Raw genomic sequence first — 21,206 nt, forward strand, 5'->3', positions numbered from 1 at the left:
TAAAGCCCGCAAGCTGCAACTATGAAGCCCATGCACCTAGAGCCCACGCTCCTCAACAAGGGAAGCCAGCACAGTGAGAAGCTTGCACACCGCAACAGAGAGTGGCCCCCACTTGCCACAACTAGAGAAAGCCCTCATACAGCAATGAAGACCCAGCACAGCCAAAAAAGATAATAAAATAAACAAAATACCTCCAATCAAACCAACACCACAGTTAGTAGTAAAACGTGAGAATCTCTTCCATTAAAATTAGGTCATACAATCACTTCTGTTATTTAAGCTTGTTTTGAGAGTACTAGCCAATGAAGTAGGCATGAACAGGATATAAGTAACAATGTCTGGCAACTATATTCTCGTTTTCATCTCCTTCTCCTACACTTTTTCTTCAGAGCTGACATTCACTATAGGATTGCATAGTTCATTCTCTAGCCTCAACAGTTTTTTTATTTTTTTTTTCACTCCAAATGCTTATTCATTCAAGTGATAGGAGTTGTGAGAGTCACATCTTATATACTTTGTATTCCTAATACTGTGAAAACAATAGGTACTCAGTGAATATTTTCAGATGCATAATACAAAATGTAGTGTTAAAATTTTAATTAATTTGTATATATTACATACACCCTGGAAGGTCAATCAGTAATTTTGTCTTATTAAGGTTTGTTCAGAATCTAATACTTCATGATTCCATAGTAAATATTTGACATCAATTTTTGTGATGAGCTCAAAATAACATATCTAGAATGCTCAATATTTTTCAATTAGAATTTGGTCAAATCATAATTGTTTTTATACCCAACATTTTCAGCTAAGAATCCTTGGGATATTCTACAATATTTTCAAAATTTGATGGTACATATGCCATCAGAATGAAGCTTGAGTAACCTGAAAAATCATGTAAAGTACTCAAATACAATTTCACTTTATAATTGTCACTCTAACTTCTAACTTGCCGCACAACTGTCTAAAACATGAAAACAGAATATATGCTTGCCCTTTCACCCGCTCCTATGGTTTCTAAATTGAGCTTAAAATGGTATGCAAAAGGTTAACCAAGACATTAATTTTCTAAGTTAAAGTACTTCAATTAAATTGTCCTTCTTCACAGGAGATTTATAGTGCAGCCGCATGCACATCTGACACTCCAGTTTAGTTGTGATGATAAATTATAAGTCGCCCTGCAACTAATCTGAGATCCTTTGACCAAAATCAACATGAAAACATTTTTTTTTTACAAAACATCAAATTTAAAATGTACCTCTGTTCCAGAGTGTTTATCCCTGATAACATCCATCTGTCTCGTAAATAGTTCTAATACAGCGTTGTAGACCAGTTCATACTGTTGCTGAAGAGCATCGCAAACCGGAATAAATGAAAATAAACAAAAACTTGGTGAACTAACAGAATCTCAGGAGTATGAACACCAATCAAATCCTAGTATAGCAAACCTGAAACATTAGTTTAATGATAGTGCCTTATGTCTGTGCAGCCCATGTCAGGTTTCAAAGTATTTTTAGGATGCTAGAAACAGCTAAATATTTTATCTACCTCTAGCTAATATACAAGGACCTTGCAGCATGCTTTTTATATTCTAACCCCACTTTCTTATTTATCTTTCCTTCCACTATCCTCCCTCTAATTTTGTTTGCTCACACTTTAAAATTTTCATTCCAGGGACCTCCCTGGAGGTCCAGTGTTTAAGACTCTGCTCTTCCATTGCAAGGGGCACAGTTTTGATCCCTGATGGGGAAACTAAAATTCTGCATGCCACATGGCCCAAAAAAATGGTTTTTTATTTCATTTCAGATGCATTTTTTGAGGGTTATTCATCTCTTCTGGGAAAAAGTAGATTAATGTTGATGATGGCTAATAAATAACTTCAATATGACTCTCACAGTTGATCTGTAAAGTAGCTAGGTTGTTAACCCTGTTTATGATTTGTCTGAGATCATTCAGAAGTAATTTCAATGTCTTGGGTTAGTACCTGAACCTTTGACTCTTAGTGCATTTGGATCAAGCTGCTGAAATTCTATCTTAGCAAAGATACCAAAGAAAAGAAGACCACTAAATAGAGTTTGGAAATTTGTGGTTATAAAGGAATTCCACTGCAGAGAAATGAAACCGCTATAATTACAGGTTTATAGGTCTGTACTACCTTGTTTTTGCCTCTGTACCTGCTCAAGCACTTGATTTTTGGATCTATTTTTCACCTAAATAGGCCTATTCAGGTTTTTCAATGACAGTTTACACAATCGTATACAAACAAAATATAACTTTTGCCAAAAGTAACTGTAGCAGGAGAACAGTGCAGAGTCTGTATCATCCAACATAGCCATTGGCCCACTCTTCAGTTTTTTCTTAAGAAGATGGGAAAATCAGACAGGAAGCACTCATCTGGTTACAGTGCTATTTCCTGGTTAGAGAGGTATCAAAAAAAGCAGCTACAGCAGGTAAGTTATTTAGTTGTTGATAATGCCAAAATGTGAAAGCTATCTTAAAACTATGTCAGCTGTCTTCCAACTCTTACATATAGGCTTGAAATGGACTTTTTCTGAAATGATGTATGGCTTTATTTATTGATTCAGTAATACAGTTTAATGTTATACACTTAGGTTGCATGCTTCCTGGAATCTTTATATATCTACATGGATTGGCCTTAAGTCTGACAGCCTTAAACCAGCCAATACTTTCATTTCACATAAACTTTCCCCCCTAAAGGTTGAATATAGAAAACACCTACAGTCATACACATGAAAAAGAATTCTTTTTCCACTAACTATTAGTGGAAAACCTGTGTGGGCCAAACAGAAGGTTTATATTATAATAGCTCTTAATTTTTTCCCTTTGATTTAGAACTTTTACTTAAAAACATCTAAAGTGCCATTGTCAATTGTTTTACTTCTAAACCTGTGTTCAAGTTCATTTGTAAGTGCTTTAAACACTGCTGCTGCTGCTGCTAAGTCGCTTCAGTCGTGTCCGACTCAGTGCGACCCTGTAGACGGCAGCCCACCAGGCTTCCCTATCCCTGGGATTCTCCAGGCAAGAACACTGGAGTAGGTTGCCATTTCCTTCTCCAATGCACGAAAGTGAAAAGTGAAAGTGAAGTCACTCAGACGTGTCCGACTCTTAGCGACCCCACGGACTGCAGCCTACCAGGCTCCTCCGTCCATGGGATTTGCCAGGCAAGAGTACTGGAGTGGGGTGCCACTGGCTTCTCCAGCTTTAACCACTAGGGTCTTACTATTTTAGCAATAAGAAATAGTTCTAACAAACTATGCAAAATGTTCTGTGTGTTTAGTTGCTTCAGTCGTGTCCAACCCTTTGTGACCCTATGGACTGTAGACCACCAGGCTCCTCTGTCCATGGGATTTTCCCGGCAAGAATACTGGAGTGGTTTGCCACTCCCTCCTCCAGGGGATCTTCCCAGCCCAGGGATGGAATCTATGTCTCCTGTGTCTCTTGCTTTGTACGCAGTTTATCCCTGAGTCATCAGAGACACCCATGAAAAAAGTCTCTTACCTAAAAAAACCCAATGACTGTTTGATGAAAGAATGAATGGGTGAATGCTTAACTCCATCTTAAAGATGGAGACCATTTAGAAATATAGGTAAAGTTATTGGTGTTGAAATATGGATAAAATATGGGTGTTGGGCTTCCCTGGGAGCTCAGATGGTAAAGAAGCTGCCTGCAACACAGAAGACCCAGGTTCAATCCCTGGGTTGGGAAGATCCTCTGGAGAAGGGAATGGCCACCCATTCCAGTATTCTTGCCTGGAGAATTCCATGGACAGAGAAGCCTGTCAGGAGAATTCCACTGTTAGAGAAGTAATGGGGTCGCAAAGCGTCAGACACGACTGAGTGAGTTAACACATATATGGATGCTGAAATATTATAGAATGTGAGAGATTTGGGCTGGGAATGTTTCACCTAAGAAGTAGAATGTGAGCTGGAGAAGAGAGAACAGGTGGAAAGCATTTTTTATGGAATGAATAGGTATGAGCACTCTGGGGTGGGTTAATCATATACTATGATATACATATAACCATATATATATAATATTATTGTAATTTATGGAGTTTTAAATTTTTTTAATATGCATACAATAAGGACCAGGAAAAACTATAGAAAAATAGTAACAGTAACTCTTTCTAGGTGACAGGATTATGGATGATTTTTCAATTTTTTATTATTTTCTAAAATGAAGAAAATAATATAATTCTCCAGATTCTGTTACCACCTCCTGAAGAAGAAATTACAAATCTCTGATTTTGTATGGTTTCAGAAATGAATTACCACCACAAAATTTCAGATTAACCTGACCCAGCTATTTCTTTCTAATAGGTCAAATAGTTTGTAGATTTTTTTAATATCCTTTGTAAGAAATATTATATTGCTTTCTTAATATTTTCTGAACAGACAATAAAATATAAGGAATGAAAGGAATTTGGTCCAGGGCAAGGGATACAGGAAAAATATTGGGACATTCAGAGTTAGAGGAAGTGTAAATGGAGCAAAACCCTTGATAGTAAAGCAGTCAGCTATTTTTGTATGCCTTGCTGTTACTAAATAAAGAGATGGCACCAGACTCAGACATGTTATATTATTCACCATAGTCCATACCTGAGTTTGAACTAATGAAGGCCTCTGTGTTCGCATTTCCTGGATCAAACTAAAAACACTGAAGTTCTCAGGAATTATCTATCAAATAAAAGGAAAAAATATCTTACTCTTTTGTTCCTATGTAGAAAAAAAGAATGCACTTTTAAAACTAATAAGGCTTTTCATCACTTGCATCATTACTTAGAACCTATGAAATACTGAAGAAACTCTTCAGAATGATTTCACATTGGGTGATCAAATGTCTGAAGTTAAAAATATAATGAGGGAACACCCCACTCACACCAATGGACAGATCATCGAAACAGAAAATTAATAAGGAAACACAAGTTTTAAATGATACATTAGATGAGATGGAGCTCATTGATATCTTCAGGACATTCCATCCAAATATAGAAGAATACACCTTCTCAAGTGCACATGGAACATTCTCCAGGATAGACCACATCTTGGGTCACAAATCAAACTTCAGTAAATTAAGAAAATTGAAATTATATCAAGCATCTTCTCTGATCACAACACTACAAGCAAAGATATCAATTACAAGAAAAAAAACTATAAGAAACACAAACACGTGGAGATTAAACAACACATTTCTAAAAACCCAAGAGGTTACTGAAGAAATCAAAAAGGAAATAAAAAAGTTTCTAGAAACAAATGACAATGAAAACATGACAGCTCAAAACCTACGGGATACAGTGAAAGCAGTTCTAAGAGGGAAGTTTATAGCAATACAATCCTACCTCAAGAAACAAGAAAAACATCGAATAGACAACCTAACTTTACACCTAAAACAACTGGGAAAAGAAGAACAAAAACACCCCAAAATTAGTAGAAGGAAAGAAATCATAAAGATCTGAGCAGAAATAAATGAAAAAGAAATGAAAGAAACGATAGTAAAGAAATGATAATAAAGGATAAAGGATAATAAAGGATAGTAAAGAAACGATAGTAAAGGTTAATAAAACTAAAAGCTGGCTCTTTGAGAAGATAAACAAAATTGACAATCCTTTAGCCAGACTCATCAACAAAATTAGAAATGAAAAAAGAGAGGTTACAACAGACAATGCAGAAGTACAAAGATTATAAGAGACTATTATGAACAACTATATGGCAATAAAATGGATAACTTGGAAGAAATGGACAGATTCTCAGAAAAGTTCAATCTTCCAAGACTGAACCAGGAAGAAATAGAAATTATTTACAACCCAATTACAAGCACTGAAATCGAAGCTGTGATCAAAAATCTCCAAAAAAACAAAAGCCCAGGACCAGATGACTTCACGGGAGAATTCTATCAAACATTTAGAGAAGAGCTAATCCCTCTCCTTCTAAAACTCTTTCAAAAAATTGCCAAGGAAGGAACACTTCTAAACTCATTCTATGAGGCCACTATCACCCTGATACCAAAACCAGACAAAGACAGCACAAAAAAAGAAAACTATAGGACAATATCACTGATGAACATACATTCAAAATCCTCAACAAAATTTTAGCAAATAGAATTCAGCAACACATCAAAAAGTTCATACACCATGATCAAGTTGGATTTTTTCCAGGAATGCAAGGATTCTTCAATATATACAAATCAATCAATGTGATAAACTATATTAACAAATTGAAAGATAAAAACCATATTATAGTAGATGCAGAAAAAGCCTTTGACAAAATTCAGCACTCATTTATGATTAAAACTCTTCAAAAAATGGGTATAGAAGGAAACTATCTCAACATAGTAAAGGTCATATATGATAAGCCTACAGCAAACATCATTTTCAATGGTAAAAAACTGAAAGCATTCCCCCTAAGATCAGGAACAAGACAAGGGTGTCCACTTTCTCCACTATTATTCAACGAATTTCTGGAAGTCCTAGCTATAGCAATCAGAGAAGAAAAAGAAATAAAAGAAATCCAGATCAGAAAAGAAGAAGTAAAGCTCTCCCTGTTTTCAGATGACATGATACTGTACATAGAAAATCCTAAAGATAGTATCAGAAAATTCCTAGAGCTAATCAGTGAATTTAGCAAAGTTGCAGGATACAAAGTCAATACACAGAAATCACTTGCATTTCTATATACTAAAAATGAAAAATCAGAAAGAGAAATTAAGGAATCAATCTCATTCACCACTGCAACAAAAAGAATTAATTATCTAGGAATAAACTTACCTAAGGAGACAAAAGAACTGTATACAGAAAATTGTAAGACACTAATGAGAGAAATCAAAGATGACATAAACAGATAAAGAGATATTCCATGTTCCTGGGTAGGAAGAATCAATATTGTGAAAATGACTATACTACCAAATGCAATCTACAGATTCACTGCGACCCCTATCAAATTACCAATGGTTTTTTCACAGAATTAGAACAAAAAATTTCACAAATTCATATAGAAACACAAAAGACCCCGAATAGCCAAAGCAGTCTTGAGAAAGAAAAATGGAGCTGGAAGAATCAACCTTTCTGCCTTCAGATTATACTACAAAGCTATGGTCATCAATACACTATGGTACTGGCACAAAAACAGAAATACAGACCAATGGAACAAGATAAAAAGCCCCCCCCCAAAAAAAGCCCAGAAATAAACCCATGTACCTATGGGTACCTTATTTTTGACAAAGGAGGCAAGAATATACAATGGGGCAAAGACAGCCTCTTCAATAAATGGTGCTGGGAAAACTGGACAGCTACATGTAAAAGAATGAAACTTCTTAACACCATACACAAAGATAAACTCAAAATGGATTAAAGACCGCAATGTAAGACCAGAAACTATAAAACTCTTAAAGAAAAACATAGGCAGAACACTCGATGACATAAATCAAAGCAAGATCCTCTATGACCCACCTCCTAAAGTAATGGAAATAAAAACAAAAGTAAACAAGTGGGCCCTGATTAAACTTAAAAGATTTTGCACAGCAAAGGAAACTTGAAGCAAGGTGAAAAGACAACCCTCAGAATGGGAGAAAATAATAGCAAACAAAACAACTTGGATTAATTTCCAAAATATACAAGCAGCTCATACAACTCAATGCCAGACAACCAACCAACCCAATCAAAAAGTGGGGAAAAGACCTAAACAGACAGTTCTCCAAAGTAGACATATAGATGGCTAATAAACACATGAAAAGGTGCTCAACATCGCTCATTAGTAGAGAAATAGAAATCAAAACTACTATGAGATACCACCTCACACCGGTCAGAATGGCCATCATCAAAAAGTCTACAAACAGTAAATTCTGGAGAGGATGTGGAGAAAAGGGAACACTCTTGCACTGTTGGTAGGAATGTAAATTGATACAGCCACTGTGGAAGACGGTATGGAGATTCCTTAAACAATAATAAAACCACCCTATGACACAGCAATCCCACTCCTATGCATATACTCTGAGGAAACCAAAATTGAAAGAGACACGTGTATCCCATTGTTCATTGCAGCACTATTTACGATAGCTAGAACATGGAAGCAACCTAGATGTCCATCGACAGATGAATGGATAAAGAAGTTTGGTACTTATACACAATGGAATATTACTCAGCGATAAAAAGGAATGCCTTTGAGTCGGTTCTGATGAGGTGGATGAACCTAGAACCTATTATACAGAGTGAAGTGAGTCAGAAACAGAAAGATAAATAGCATATTCTAATGCATATATATGAAATCTAGAAAAATGGTACTGAAGAACTTATTTTCAGGGTGGCAATGGAGAAACAGACAGAATAGACTTATGGACATGGGGAGAGGGGAGGAGAGGGTGAGATGTATGGAAAGAATGACATGGAAACTTACATTACCATATGTAAAATAGATAGCCAATAGGAATTTGCTGTATGGCTCAGGAAACTCAAACAGGGGCTCTGTATCAATCTAGAGGGATGGGGTGGGGCGGGAGATGGGAGAGAGGTTCAAAAGGGAGGGGATATATGTATACCTATGGCTGATTCATGTTAAGGTTTGACAGAAAGCAGCAAAATTCTTAATGCAAGTTACCTGGTTAAAGGAAGGGTAACTGTGATTTAGGACAGTGGTTACCAAAACTACTTCTCTCCAGAAGCACCTGGAGAACTTGCCGGCCCCACCCCCTCCAGAGTTTCTACTTCAGTTCATGTGAGGTGGGGCCCAAAAGTTTGCATTTCTCATGAGTTCCCTGGGTGATACTGATGCTTCTTGTCTGGGGACCACATTTTGAGAACCACCAATTTAGGAACTAAGTTAATTGTCTGACAAAGCCAATCTACAAGTGAATATTCTAGAATCCTAAAGATAGATGTTTTGAAGAACCAGACAATTTCTAAGTCTGAAAGTAACAAGGTTAAGAAAATAGCAAGTGCCTATTGAGAAAAACTCACCCCATCTTTTAGCAACATCCATGTGTAATCAATAGCACAGAGAACACCAGTTCTTCCACAACCAGCGCTGAAATGAAAGATCACAGTAGCATGTATAGTTGCAGAGAGTGGATCATGGCTGAAAAATTTCACCAGCAGATTTGAGGAAGAAGAAATCTAGAGACCATGAAACTGTCTAAACCCTACCATTTCCCAGAACACGTTTTTCAGTTGCCACAGACTACACCAAGCCTCAGGACAGGTCTTAGGCAAGTTCTCACAGCAAAACATCTCTAGAGCTATGCTGTTCACAAGTAATTTACCATCCAAAAAAAATCATTAATTCTCAGGTTGAATTTATCAGAGTTTCTTCTATTGACCTTTCTCTTTCAATCATTCCCATTTTTAAACTTGATTCCTTTCTGAGTGACTGGAAAACATGAGCTTCAAATTAGGAACCTACATCTATGTAGGGTTTAAATTCCAACAAAGTCAGTCTTCCTTTGGTTAAAAGCAGGAGTCCTGGCCTGAGTGTGACATTTGGTTTATTCTGGGGAGAAGGTTCATATAACAGCATCATACCTGCAGTGAATGCATATGGGAACACTGTTATCATCTTGGTAACAACGCACATCCCAAATGAGCTCAAGAATAGGGTCTATAGATGAAGGCACATCATGGTCTGGCCAATTCTTATAATGGAACTGATAGATGGTTCGAGTTTCCTATGAAAATAACCAGGATAAAAGGAGAGTTCAAGATTAGCATGTCACCTCATTTTATCACAAGATTACTCTGTCTTACTAAGTAGTATCTTTATCTTTTTTGCAATTTATGTAATCTTCCTCCCTACAGACTATATGCCCTGTAAGAGCAATTATAAGAAATTTCAGGTCACTCACTATTGGCCTGTTCCTATCTACTCACAAGAGAATGTAGATGTGAAAATGGTCCATACCAGAGCTTCCCAACTGGTATCCTTTAAATGAGTCATAGGCAGGCTGAGGTACTAAATCTCTTTGCCTTAGAGAAACAGAGGAGTCTGAGCTTTCAAGTTGGTTCCCAGCCTCTATTCACCCTAGAAATAATATCATTTTACATGTGGACCATTGGTGTGAAATAGGTTGGGGATCACAGATTACACCAAAGGCCTCTTTTGGGTATTATGGTCTCTCCAGAACATCACAGGCCCTCCCATCCCCTGTTATGATATTTCCAGACTGCATCACATACGTGCACATTTACTTGCCTGGTCTCTGGGGGCTTTGAGTTTACCTTTAGTGTTCTATACTTACACTATTGAACTTGGCTTTTAGAGTCCTGATTGTATAATCAGATTTTCTATTTTCAGCTTCCTAAGAAGTAAATCAAAATTTTAGTTATTTCAAAGACTAATATTCAAAAACTACTCTCTATAAAGTAGGTTCTGGAGCATCTGCTCAGCCATAATGGAAATAGACATCATACTTACACAGGATATGGAGAAAGGACCAAGTTGCAGTTGTGTGTCTCCTGGTTCAGCCCAGTAGCGCTCACATTTTTTCTGTTGCACAAAGCAAAAGGTGGTGATTTCCTTCCATATATTCTAGTCTTTCCTGGACAATGAAACCCTATCCCCCATTCAGAAGCAAATTCAGCTGTGTCCTTTACCCTAGGTTAGGAATTTCTAATGCCCTTGGACTTCAACACAAGTCTGAATTTTCCAAAGATAGGAAAACAAACCTCAAAGGATATACAAATTTAAGACTTCCTGGAAGTCTCAAAAAGTAGAAATAGGGATCTGAAAATTTCAGTATCTCAAAAGGATTAAAACAAAGCTACACAAGCTAACTGAAACCCCAAGTTCCCTTGGTTTTCATTGGAATTGTAACAATTCAGAATGGCAACAGTAGTTTCAAAGAGTGTTGTTCAATAGAAATATAATATGAGCTACGTATATAATTAAGATTTTCCTAATAGCCACATTCAAAGATGAAAAAAATAGTAGGGTTAATTGTTATAATATCTTAGCCCAATAAATAAAAAAATTGTCAAGTTGTAATCAAACTAAAATGGTTATTAGATATTTGACATTTTTAAACTGTCTTCAAAATCTATTATATATTTTATATTTAAAGCACGTTTCAATTGCTATGCTAAATTTTCATTGGAAATATTTTATATCCATTTAGATTTCATAAAATCTATGGTTGAAAAAGATTCACATACCCAAGTTCCAAATCAGGTTTTCCAATAACTGAATTGAATATCATTCTTTAAATTTAAATGCATTAAGATAAGCTAACTGAGTTCCTCAGCCACACCAGCCATATTTCAAGTGCTACATGGTTAATGAAGGCCATGCCAAGTGGCACGAAAGGAGCTCTGACTGGCAGTCTAAAGTGTCTGATTAATAACAACAGGAAAATGAATTGTTATTTTAAAAAGTATACTTTATTTTTATTTTAAAACACAGGGGGAATGGGCAAAAGAGGTTCTCATGGGTTTAAAAAAACCCTTGAGAATCATTTGGCATTCCCAAACCGAAGACTAGGAAGATGAGCATAAATGTCTACCAAGTCACAGTTAAGGAAAATTCTGCTACCAAGTTTCCCCCTTCGTTTTCTTTTTTCCTTTCAGTTCAGTTCAGTTCAGTTCAGTCGCTCAGTCGTGTCCGACTCTTTGCGACCCCATGAATCGCAGCACGCCAGGCCTGCCTGTCCATCACCAACTCCCGGAGTTCACTCAGACTCACGTCCGTTGAGTCAGTGATGCCATCCAGCCATCTCATCCTCTGTCGTCCCCTTCTCCTCCTGCCCCCAATCCCTCCCAGCATCAGAATCTTTTCCAATGAGTCAACTCAAACAGCAACTCACCTTTCCCATTTCAAACTCCATGCACGCCATAACAATGATCTAGGGTGATAAAATAGAGACTTAAATACTGATACAGTTAGAAAAGCAGTTAATACATGAGTCCCAGAGTCCAAAAGTGTCGTTCTTTTTTTTGTTTGTTTGTTTTATAACCAAAAAAGAAATCCTAATAATTATAAAATGTTGCTCCTACTCTTCTTTCTCTGTCCTCACTTCCCTTTTCTCTATTCAAATCAATAAATTCTTGTTAACAAATGATACTGTCAGAAAGAGAACTTTTGTTTCCCTGAACAATAGTGACTGTGATTTTGACTAAAAGTTGCCTGAACACCAATATTCTAGCAACTGACCCCGAAAAGCAATGATTCTGATACACAGGAAACCTCAGTCACTTATCCTGCCACCCTATCCCTCACATCTCTAAGAACTAGAAAATATAGTAACAAGAGCAACTCTGCACTTACCAGGATGCTGTATTCCCAAATCATCCTCCAGAAGTCCAGGACAGTTGTAGGCAAAGGTCCCTGGGTGGCAATATAAGTCTTGGGTCCATAAACTCCCTAAAGGGGAAGAGAAATTACATGGGGTAACTACAAAAAACATACTCTTCTTCTTGTCTAGTATTCCTCCACCCCCCCCCACCCCATTTTTTTAAGTACCTAGAGAAATACAGAATATTCAATGTACCTTAATGAAGTTGGCATTGATGTAGCTGGAATCCTCATCAGAGGTTATCAAGAACAATTCTACTAGGCTATGGTCATCTATAATACAAAAGAAAGATTAATTAAGAGGGTTTGTTCAGAGGGCTTCTGTAAGTCTGAAACTAGCACTGTGAATAGTGGATGCTCATAAGTGATTGAAGAGTAGATGAATGAATGAATGTTCTTTTGTAGTCATATACAGTACAAACTAATTTGTCAAAGCCATGATCCAGGGTTAGGAATAGAAACCAATGGGTAAAAAGAGATAAGATGACTGAATTAGGGAAAAGGTACAAGTTTAAAGGGAGAAGTGAAACTTACAGGGCAAAATATCCTTATATCTGTTTTTCTTGATATTCTTGGGCCTCTCAGCCACAGTTGTGGGATAGGTTTTTTCTGCCTTATATTTGGCGGATAGTCTTTTCAGCATCTGTAATAAAATCACAATAATTCAATCATCCTAGGGAAAAGAGGCAAGAAGTTATCTCTAGAGAGATTTCCTTCCCCTCTGCCCAAATATTCCACTTCAGCTGTTTTAGCTTCCCTGGTGGCTCAGACCGTAAAGAATCTGCCTGCAGTGCAGGAGACCCAGGTTTGATCTCTGGGTCAGGAAGATCCCCTGGAGAAGGGAATGGCTACCTACTCCAGTATTCTTGCCTGGAGAATCCCATGGACAGAGGAGTCTGGCAGGTTACAGTCCATGGGGTTGTAAAGAGACAGACACAACTGAACAACTAACACACACTCACACATAGTATCCTCTAGGGCTGGTTCCATTCACAAGGGAGCCCAGAGCATAAAGACAACAGGGTTCAGTGACATTTGGAGAAATTAAAAGATCACACTTTAGGCAACTGAGCTACAGATAGAAAAAGCTTAGAGGTGAAACTAGTGAATATTGTTTAAAAAATAATATCTTCTGAGCACATATTCTGTATTCCATCCAAAGAGTCAGATACTAAACGTTTGACTGACTTTCTTTACAGCTATTACAGGACTATTTTAAGTGGAAATGGAGCTTAAGATGAATACCATCTCTCTAGTTAGCAAAATTTCCAAGATTTCAGTCCCCAAAGCAGTCATTCGTTTATATAACCTAAAGTTTAAGCCCACCCCTCAACCAAACATGAATCTTTAAACAGTATCATATTTCATTTGTAGACTATGATCTGGGTCAGTCAGAGGGTAGCATAACATGGTTGAAAAAGGCAGTGAAGTATCTCCTTAAAAGTATCTCCTTATTCTCTGTTTTAAAGATGAGGAAACTGAGGCACAGAGAAATAAGTGCCCCAAGATCACAAAACTACCAAACACCATGTTCAGAATTCTAAACTGAGGTATCCTAGAACTGGAGTCAGCGCTTAAGCTGTGTTGTGACCTGTATCCCTTGACTAATGGTGGTTACTGGAGATGTGTGGGCATCTGTATTGCTAACCAGCTTTGTGGTTGATTCCAGTGTATATTTTTGAGATGGGCGCAGTACTGGCTGAATGAAGTTGGGCAAGTTATTTAATCTTTCAGTGTCTCAGTTGCTTTTTAAGTAAAATGTGAGGATATTTGTCTTAGAGTTGTGAGTGAATTAAATGAGTTATCATATGTGCGGTACTGGTACAGAGTACCTGTTTAATAAAGAAAAGGTATTGTTACTAAAACAATAAATAAATAAAACTATTCTCACTTGCCAGTATTATAGTACAGAGTGAAATTTGGGTTCAGAAGAAACGATAGTTCCTCTTTAGCTCCATCTGATGAATCAGCTTCATCCCAGATCTTAACTCATTATGACTCAAAGAAACTTCATTTAGTAGATCTGAAAACTTTATTGACTGGTACTCAGTTTGAGAAAGACAAGGGAAAAACATCTGTGGTAGCTAATAAATATTTATTGACTTGAACTGCAGAAAATAATTTTCATTATTTACCCACTATTTAATGATGACTTGGTCATGTGAAGATTTTATTTACTTCCTATGGGTCAGAACCCTAAGCATCTTCTCAGTCTTCATTCTCTTTAACTTAACTTCCTTCTTGAAATTTCTTCCTCCCTTTTGCCCTTATTAGTCTATATCATTTTGGTTCTCCTCTTTCTTTTCTGACTTCTCTTTCCCTCTTCACATTCTTTCTTAATGCCTGTATGTCTGTTTTAATTGTTTAATTGTTAATTATCCAACATTCCAAAGTTAACTCCTCAACTCTCTGCTCTTCTCACTAAGTACATTTGCTCAGAAACATCATCATAGAAGACGTACCAATGTTTTCAAAAATGTATCTAAGTGATTCACATTGAATTATAATTCCAACCCCTATTGGATAACTTTCAAATTTTTTCAATGAGATTTGATTACTAATTTCCAGTCCTGAATTTCCAACCATGTTCTAGACATATCCACTTAGGTGTCTTAAACTGAGCACATCCCAAACTAAAATCATCACTGTCCTTACTGTGGAGAAGGCAATGGCAACCCACTCCAGTACTCTTGCCTGGAAAATCCCACGGATGGAGGAGCCTGGTAGGCTGCAGCCCATGGGGTCTCTGAGAGTCAGACATGACTGAGTGAATTCACTTTCACTTTTCACTTTCATGCATTGGAGAAGGAAATGGCAGCCCAGTCCAGTATTCTTGCTTGGAAAATCCCAGGGACGGGGGAGCCTGGTGGGCTGCCATCTATGGGGTCGCACAGAGTCGGATTGCCAACAGCACCATCTTTATCCCCAGCAACCATACTCTAGAAATAGACAGTTACTTTCGGTTCCCCACCTCCCACAGTTCCCACCTCTAATTCAGTCAGCAAATGTAAATGATTCTTTACATGTAATATCTTATATCAGCCTTCCTTCCTATGTCCCTAGAGATACCTTAATTCAGGCTTTAAAGCTTGAACTGTTACTGTTGCTTCTAAACTCATCTTCACACCTTTCTCTTTCCCCATTCAGATCTATTAGGCATTTTATTTTAATAGTGCAAGACTCTGGGACTCTGGGAATAAAATTGGCTGTATGCATACAATTGTATGGAACTAGGTCCGTTTTATTTTGTGAAAGCTGCTACTCTACATAAAGATTTTGATTTAGTAGTTTGTTTTAATCCCCTTTTATATTTGTATTTGGTAAGGCCTAAGTGTGACAAATGGAGAAGGCAGTGGCACCCCACTCCAGTACTCTTGCCTGGAAAATCCCATGGACGGAGGAGCCTGGTAGGCTGCCGTCCATGGGGTCACGAAGAGTTGGAAACAACTGAGCGACTTCACTCACTTTTGATCCTAACTTAATCTTACTAAAGTATTGCTTTCCTTATCTCTCTCATGCTAAAAACTACTTCAGCTAATCTCTCTTGCTACTGGAAAAAAAGAAAAACTCCTTAGCCGGGTTTTTCTGATTCTCCTCAGTTGGATCCCAAGTTAATTTTCCCATATTCCCTACTGTCCTACAGTTATGAGTCTCCCAAAGATTGATTTCTAAGTTCTTTCAAGATTGTACAAACTGATGTCACCGACGATTATATGTAACATCACTTCTTTAAAACTATGGGTTTCCTTTCCTTTCTCATAAAAATGTGTATACCTAGTACAGCTTCTGCTTTTCTCACCCATGATTATGGACTATTTTTTTCCACAGGGTAAACTAATAGATAGCAATAAGGAAATAGAAAAAGAAAATTTCTCATGTGACTGGCAATAAGGAAAAAAAAAAAACTTAAAAAGAAGGAAATCACTATTTTACTTAATTGTTCATATTTCATATAGAGTTTTCACTTAATTAGGATATGTATCTGTCTGTAGGAGTTTACTTAAGGACACTAATAACTAAGTCATTTTTTTAAAAATGGGTGAGAAAGGGAGAATCTAAAATAAAGGAATGATGACACAGAGAGACAGAGATAAAAAAAGGTAGGTGAGAATAAGAATTTGTCCAACAAATCATCCAAATTCATCATTAGATTTCAAAATTAGCTCAGGGTAACTTGATAGCTGAGTCTGCAAGGAGAGGGAAAAAGTTGGGGTCATGAGACATTTGTTAGCTGGGACTTCATTTATACAACAAATTATCAAATATCTTGAATCTAATTAAACAGATTCCAAATAATAAATAGATCATTAATCATTATAACAACTCAGAGTACAGAAGAGTATGCTTTTTCCAAATAACAATGACAAATGGGACAGACAGCCACCGTCGGCTTATCTGCTGGACCAGAAATGCCAGCATGTATTGTTCTAATGACCTTTTTTTTCTGTTTCTAGAGTTAAGTCAGACACAGGCAACCTATATAAAAGCAAGTATATAGTCACTTGTTAAATCCTAGTTTCTTACCATGGTTTGAATTCTTGTGGGTTTTCAGAATTGAATTTAGGAAGAGAGATGCTGAAATGATCTTTATGCAGCATATTTTTACACCAAGATGGATGAAAGTGGGCTAGTTTCAGAATGTAAGGATGTAACCCAAATACATGAAAGACTATAAAATATTTCCAACTTATGCCAATATCCAAGTTATACCAATTTTCAGCTCTCTCTGATCTTGTGCACCTTTATAATGATAATTTTCAACTAGCCATTGATTCTAGGGCTGCTGAAAAGATGTCAAATCCCAGAGAAGCTCATTCTAAAACTCTCCAGAACAGTTTATACTGTTATGCTGTTTTTGTTTGTCTTGCTTTGCTTACTTGTGGAATGCTTTCCAGGGAGAATGCCATAGCCAAAGTTCTTTTTGAAAAGTATGCCTGAATTAATTTGGTGAAATTTCACAGATAAAAGTTTTATGTGTGTGTAATGTATTATTTTTTAGCTGTCCTGACTGCCACCTTCAACAATGGGAGAGAATGGATTTTTTTAATCAGTTAATTTTTTATTGAAGGATAGTTGCTTTACAGAATTTTACTGTTTTCTGTCAAACCTCACCATGAATCAGCCATAGGTGTACATATATCCCCTCCCTTTTGAACCTTCCTCCCATCTCCCACCCCATCCCACCCCTCTAGATTGATACAGAGCCCCTGTTTGAGTTTCCTGAGCCATATAGCAAATTCCCATTGGCTATCTATTTTACATATGGTAATGTAAGTTTCCATGTCACTCTTTCCATACATCTCACCCTCTCCTCCCCTCTCCCCATGTCCATAAGTCTGTTCTCTACATCTGTTTCTCCAATGCTGCCCTGTAAATAAGATCTTCAGTACCATTTTTCTAGATTTCATATATATGCATTAGAATATGCTATTTATCTTTCTCTTTCTGACTCACTTCACTCTGTATAATAGGTTCTAGGTTCATCCACCTCATCAGAACTGACTCAAAGGCATTCCTTTTTATGGCTGAGTGAAGAAGGCTGAGTACCGAAGAATTGATGCTTTTGAACTGTGGTGTTGGAGAAGACTCTTTAGAGTCCCTTGGACTGCAAGGAGATCCAACCAGTCCATTCTGAAGGAGATCAGTCCTGGGATTTCTTTGGAAGGAATGATGCTAAAGCTGAAACTCCAGTACTTTGGCCACCTCATGCGAAGAGTTGACTCATTGGAAAAGACTCTGATGCTGGGAGGGATTGGGGGCAGGAGGAGAAGGGGACAACAGAGAATGAGATGGCTGGATGGCATCACTGACTCGATGGACGTGAGTCTGAGTGAACTCCAGGAGTTGGTGATGGACAGGGAGGCCTGGCGTGCTGCAATTCATGGGGTCGCAAAGAGTCGGACATGACTGAGCGACTGAACTGAACTGAACTGAATATTCCATTGTGTATATGTACCACAACTTCTTTATCCATTCATCTGTTGATGGACATCTAGGTTGCTTCTATGTTCTAGCTATTGTAAACAGTGCTGCAATGAACAATGGGATACACGTGTCTCTTTCAATTTCGGTCTCCTCAGGGTATATGCATAGGAGTGGGATTGCTGTGTCATATGGCGGTTTTATTCCTAGTTTCTTTAGGAATCTCCATGCCGTCTTCCATACTGGCTGTATCAATTTACATTCCCACCAACAGTGCAAGAGTGTTCCCTTTTCTCCACATCCTCTCCAGCATTTATTGTTTGTAGACTTTTTGATGATGGCCATTCTGACTGGTGTAAGGTGATATCTCATAGTAGTTCTGATTTCTATTTCTCTAATAATGAGCGATGTTGAGCACCTTTTCATGTGTTTATTAGCCACCTATATGTCTCCTTTGGAGAACTGTCTGTTTAGGTCTTTTTCCCTAAACTGTCTGTTTAGGTCTTTGATTGGGTTGGTTGGTTGTCTGACATTGAGTTGTATGAGCTGCTTGTATATTTTTGAAATTAATTCTTTGTCAGTTGTTTTGTTTGCTATTATTTTCTTCCATTTTGAGGGCTGTCTTTTCACTTTGCTTATAGTTTCCTTTGCTGTGCAAAAGCTTTTAAGTTTAATCAGGGCCCACTTGTTTACTTTTGTTTTTATTTCCATTACTTTAGGAGGTGGGTCATAGAGGATCTTGCTTTGATTTATGTCATCAAGTGTTCTGCCTATGTTTTCCTCTAAGAGAATGGATTTTTATTTCCTACTCTGTTCCTTCTCCCAGAGTTATCTGACTGGATGACAAATGCAGACATTCTTTTAACAAAACATCACATAGGAAATGCCTGTAGAACTGTTAATTTGGAAAGTGTGAAAGATTTTTTTTTTCAGATGTCTTACCTAAAGGTCAGACTACTGTGAAGGTCTTTTTCTCACTCTCCTTCTCTCTCTGCTAGACCCCCAAGGCTCCAACACCCCACCAGGGAATAAAGCAGAGCCGACTCAGGACAGAGAACTAGTAAACCTCACAAGAATAAGAGAAAACCTGAAGGTTGGAAGGAAAAGAGTATAAAAGAGAAAGCAGAACCATGAGGGTGGGCTGGGTTGGGGGAGAAAAGAGAGGTTGAAGGGAGAAAGTATTTCTCTACCAACCGCAAAGTGGATATGAGTTCCTAAAGGCAGCACCAATGAGAGAAATCAGGAAATGAAAAAAAGCTGCTGAGAGAATAGAGAAAAGGGGCCTCCTGAGTCCTGATCGTTTGGAATGTATGAGAAACTGGATTCTGTGCATATGCTTGATAAGCTAAAAGTATGCTGATTTGGTTTGTGGACTATACCCCTTTCTTTTCTTTCTTTTCTTTTTTTTCTGAATAATTTTTTAATTTTAATTTTTATTTATTTATTTATTTGGCTATGCTGGGTCTTAGTTGCCGCATGCGGGATTTTCCATCTTTGTTGCACTATGCGGGATCTTTAGTTGGGGCATTTGAACTCTCAGTTGTGGCATGTGGGATCTAGTTCCCTGACCAGGGATCGAACCTAGGCCCTCTGCATTGGGAGCATGGAGTCTTAACTGCTGAACCACCAGGAAAGTCCCCCCATTTCAAGACAGGAAAACAGAACTGAGGTCCTGGCTATGAAATTGTGGAAATCAGGACTGAATCTATTGCATGCTCTTTTTCACTGACTAGAACAGCGACTGCTAGTAAATGAATCAACATCACTCTCAGAAGAGAAGAGGAAGAAAGAAGAAAGCACAGACCACATTTGGTGTTGGCACTCTCTGCCTTGGAGGACTACACTATTGTATGGAAAGCAGAGCATGAGTTACATCTGGGTGCCGCCCTCCTGAGCTAGGCAGAAGAGGGGACTCAAAGTTGAAGTGTCTCCAGAGCCTCTTAAGGTAGTTCTTCAGTGCCTTACAATGGCAGGTCAGTATTATCTATTCCAAGGCTCCAACAGGATAGAGACAGCATAAATGCAAAGGAATGGAATTAGGAGCTCAGGCCTCTATGTCCAGCAAACAAGGCTACCACTAGTAGGAATGGGGAACAAGACTGAACTGGCCCTGGCTGTGCACGCAATCATCTTCAACTAGACAGGCAAGCTTACGGGGATTGTGTTGCCAGTGGGAAAGCAGTAGCTAAACTGGGGTGAGTAAACAAAGAGTTTCAAATTTAGATCAATAAAATGTAAGGATATGGTAAAGAGAAATGGATTTAAATGTATTTTAAATGTCCAGTGAATAACTGTAAACATGGGACTGGATGGTCCTATGTGGGACTGGAGGCTGAAGATGGAACTGGGAGAAACTAGCTTTACAGATAATATGATGTATTAATTCTAGCGGAAGCACTAAAAAAAACTTCACCTTAATGGGTAGAATGGAGTAGGAAATGGCAACTCACTCCACGATTCTCGCCTGGAAAATTCCATGGAGAGAGGAGCCTGGCGGGCTAAAGTCCATAGTGTTGCAGACAGTCAGACACAACTGAGGGACTGAGCACAACGGGTACAAAAGTCAGGAAATGCTGATACGTTTGTTCAAGTGGTAGGCCAATTCACATAATTGAGTCATTTCAACTCAACAGATGTTTGTGCACTTGCTATGCAGGAGGTACTGTGTTCATGACTGCTTGGCTAGTATTGTTATAAATAAATACAGAACGAGGATGTATCTATATCTTCTCTATAGAGCTAAGATGTATCTAGGTCTTCCCTGGTCTGTCTATGATAAAGTCTTCACAAGTTGCTACAACACCAACCTGACTTCTAGTGCGTTATAAACTGACATTAGCACTTGACCTTCAGGACTGGATATATTCTTTCTATTAGGGTTCATCGAATGCTTCATATTTAATAAATGTCTTTGTATTAATACATTCCATATTTACCTCTTCTACAAAAGCACCTCATATCCAAGAAGCATAAAATTCATTTTTTTTACTTTTT

The 21,206-nt window shown here is 37.7% G+C and overlaps 1 protein-coding gene and 1 pseudogene across 2 annotated transcripts in view; one reads left to right on the forward strand and one right to left on the reverse strand.

The window, feature by feature from the left end:
• LOC138446416 (large ribosomal subunit protein uL1 pseudogene) overlaps positions 1 to 21,206 on the forward strand; it is a 94,137-nt pseudogene that overhangs the window by 30,224 nt on the left and 42,707 nt on the right.
• PTPN22 (protein tyrosine phosphatase non-receptor type 22) overlaps positions 1 to 21,206 on the reverse strand; it is a 59,451-nt gene that overhangs the window by 28,452 nt on the left and 9,793 nt on the right. The window contains exons 2-11 of one of the 2 annotated variants that reach the window (XM_069601089.1): positions 12,825 to 12,933; positions 12,487 to 12,563; positions 12,264 to 12,359; positions 11,803 to 11,841; positions 10,419 to 10,490; positions 10,243 to 10,302; positions 9,530 to 9,672; positions 8,969 to 9,035; positions 4,620 to 4,697; positions 1,259 to 1,345 (exon numbers count right to left, since the gene is read on the reverse strand). In XM_069601089.1, the coding sequence (XP_069457190.1) occupies positions 1,259 to 1,345; positions 4,620 to 4,697; positions 8,969 to 9,035; positions 9,530 to 9,672; positions 10,243 to 10,302; positions 10,419 to 10,490; positions 11,803 to 11,841; positions 12,264 to 12,359; positions 12,487 to 12,563; positions 12,825 to 12,933 (828 nt within the window). The remainder of the gene's footprint in view (positions 1 to 1,258; positions 1,346 to 4,619; positions 4,698 to 8,968; positions 9,036 to 9,529; positions 9,673 to 10,242; positions 10,303 to 10,418; positions 10,491 to 11,802; positions 11,842 to 12,263; positions 12,360 to 12,486; positions 12,564 to 12,824; positions 12,934 to 21,206) is intronic. The other variant, XM_069601095.1, reaches the window with a different exon arrangement.

The sequence above is a fragment of the Ovis canadensis genome, chromosome 1, assembly GCF_042477335.2.
Source record: "Ovis canadensis isolate MfBH-ARS-UI-01 breed Bighorn chromosome 1, ARS-UI_OviCan_v2, whole genome shotgun sequence".
NCBI classification, from domain to species: domain Eukaryota; kingdom Metazoa; phylum Chordata; class Mammalia; order Artiodactyla; family Bovidae; genus Ovis; species Ovis canadensis.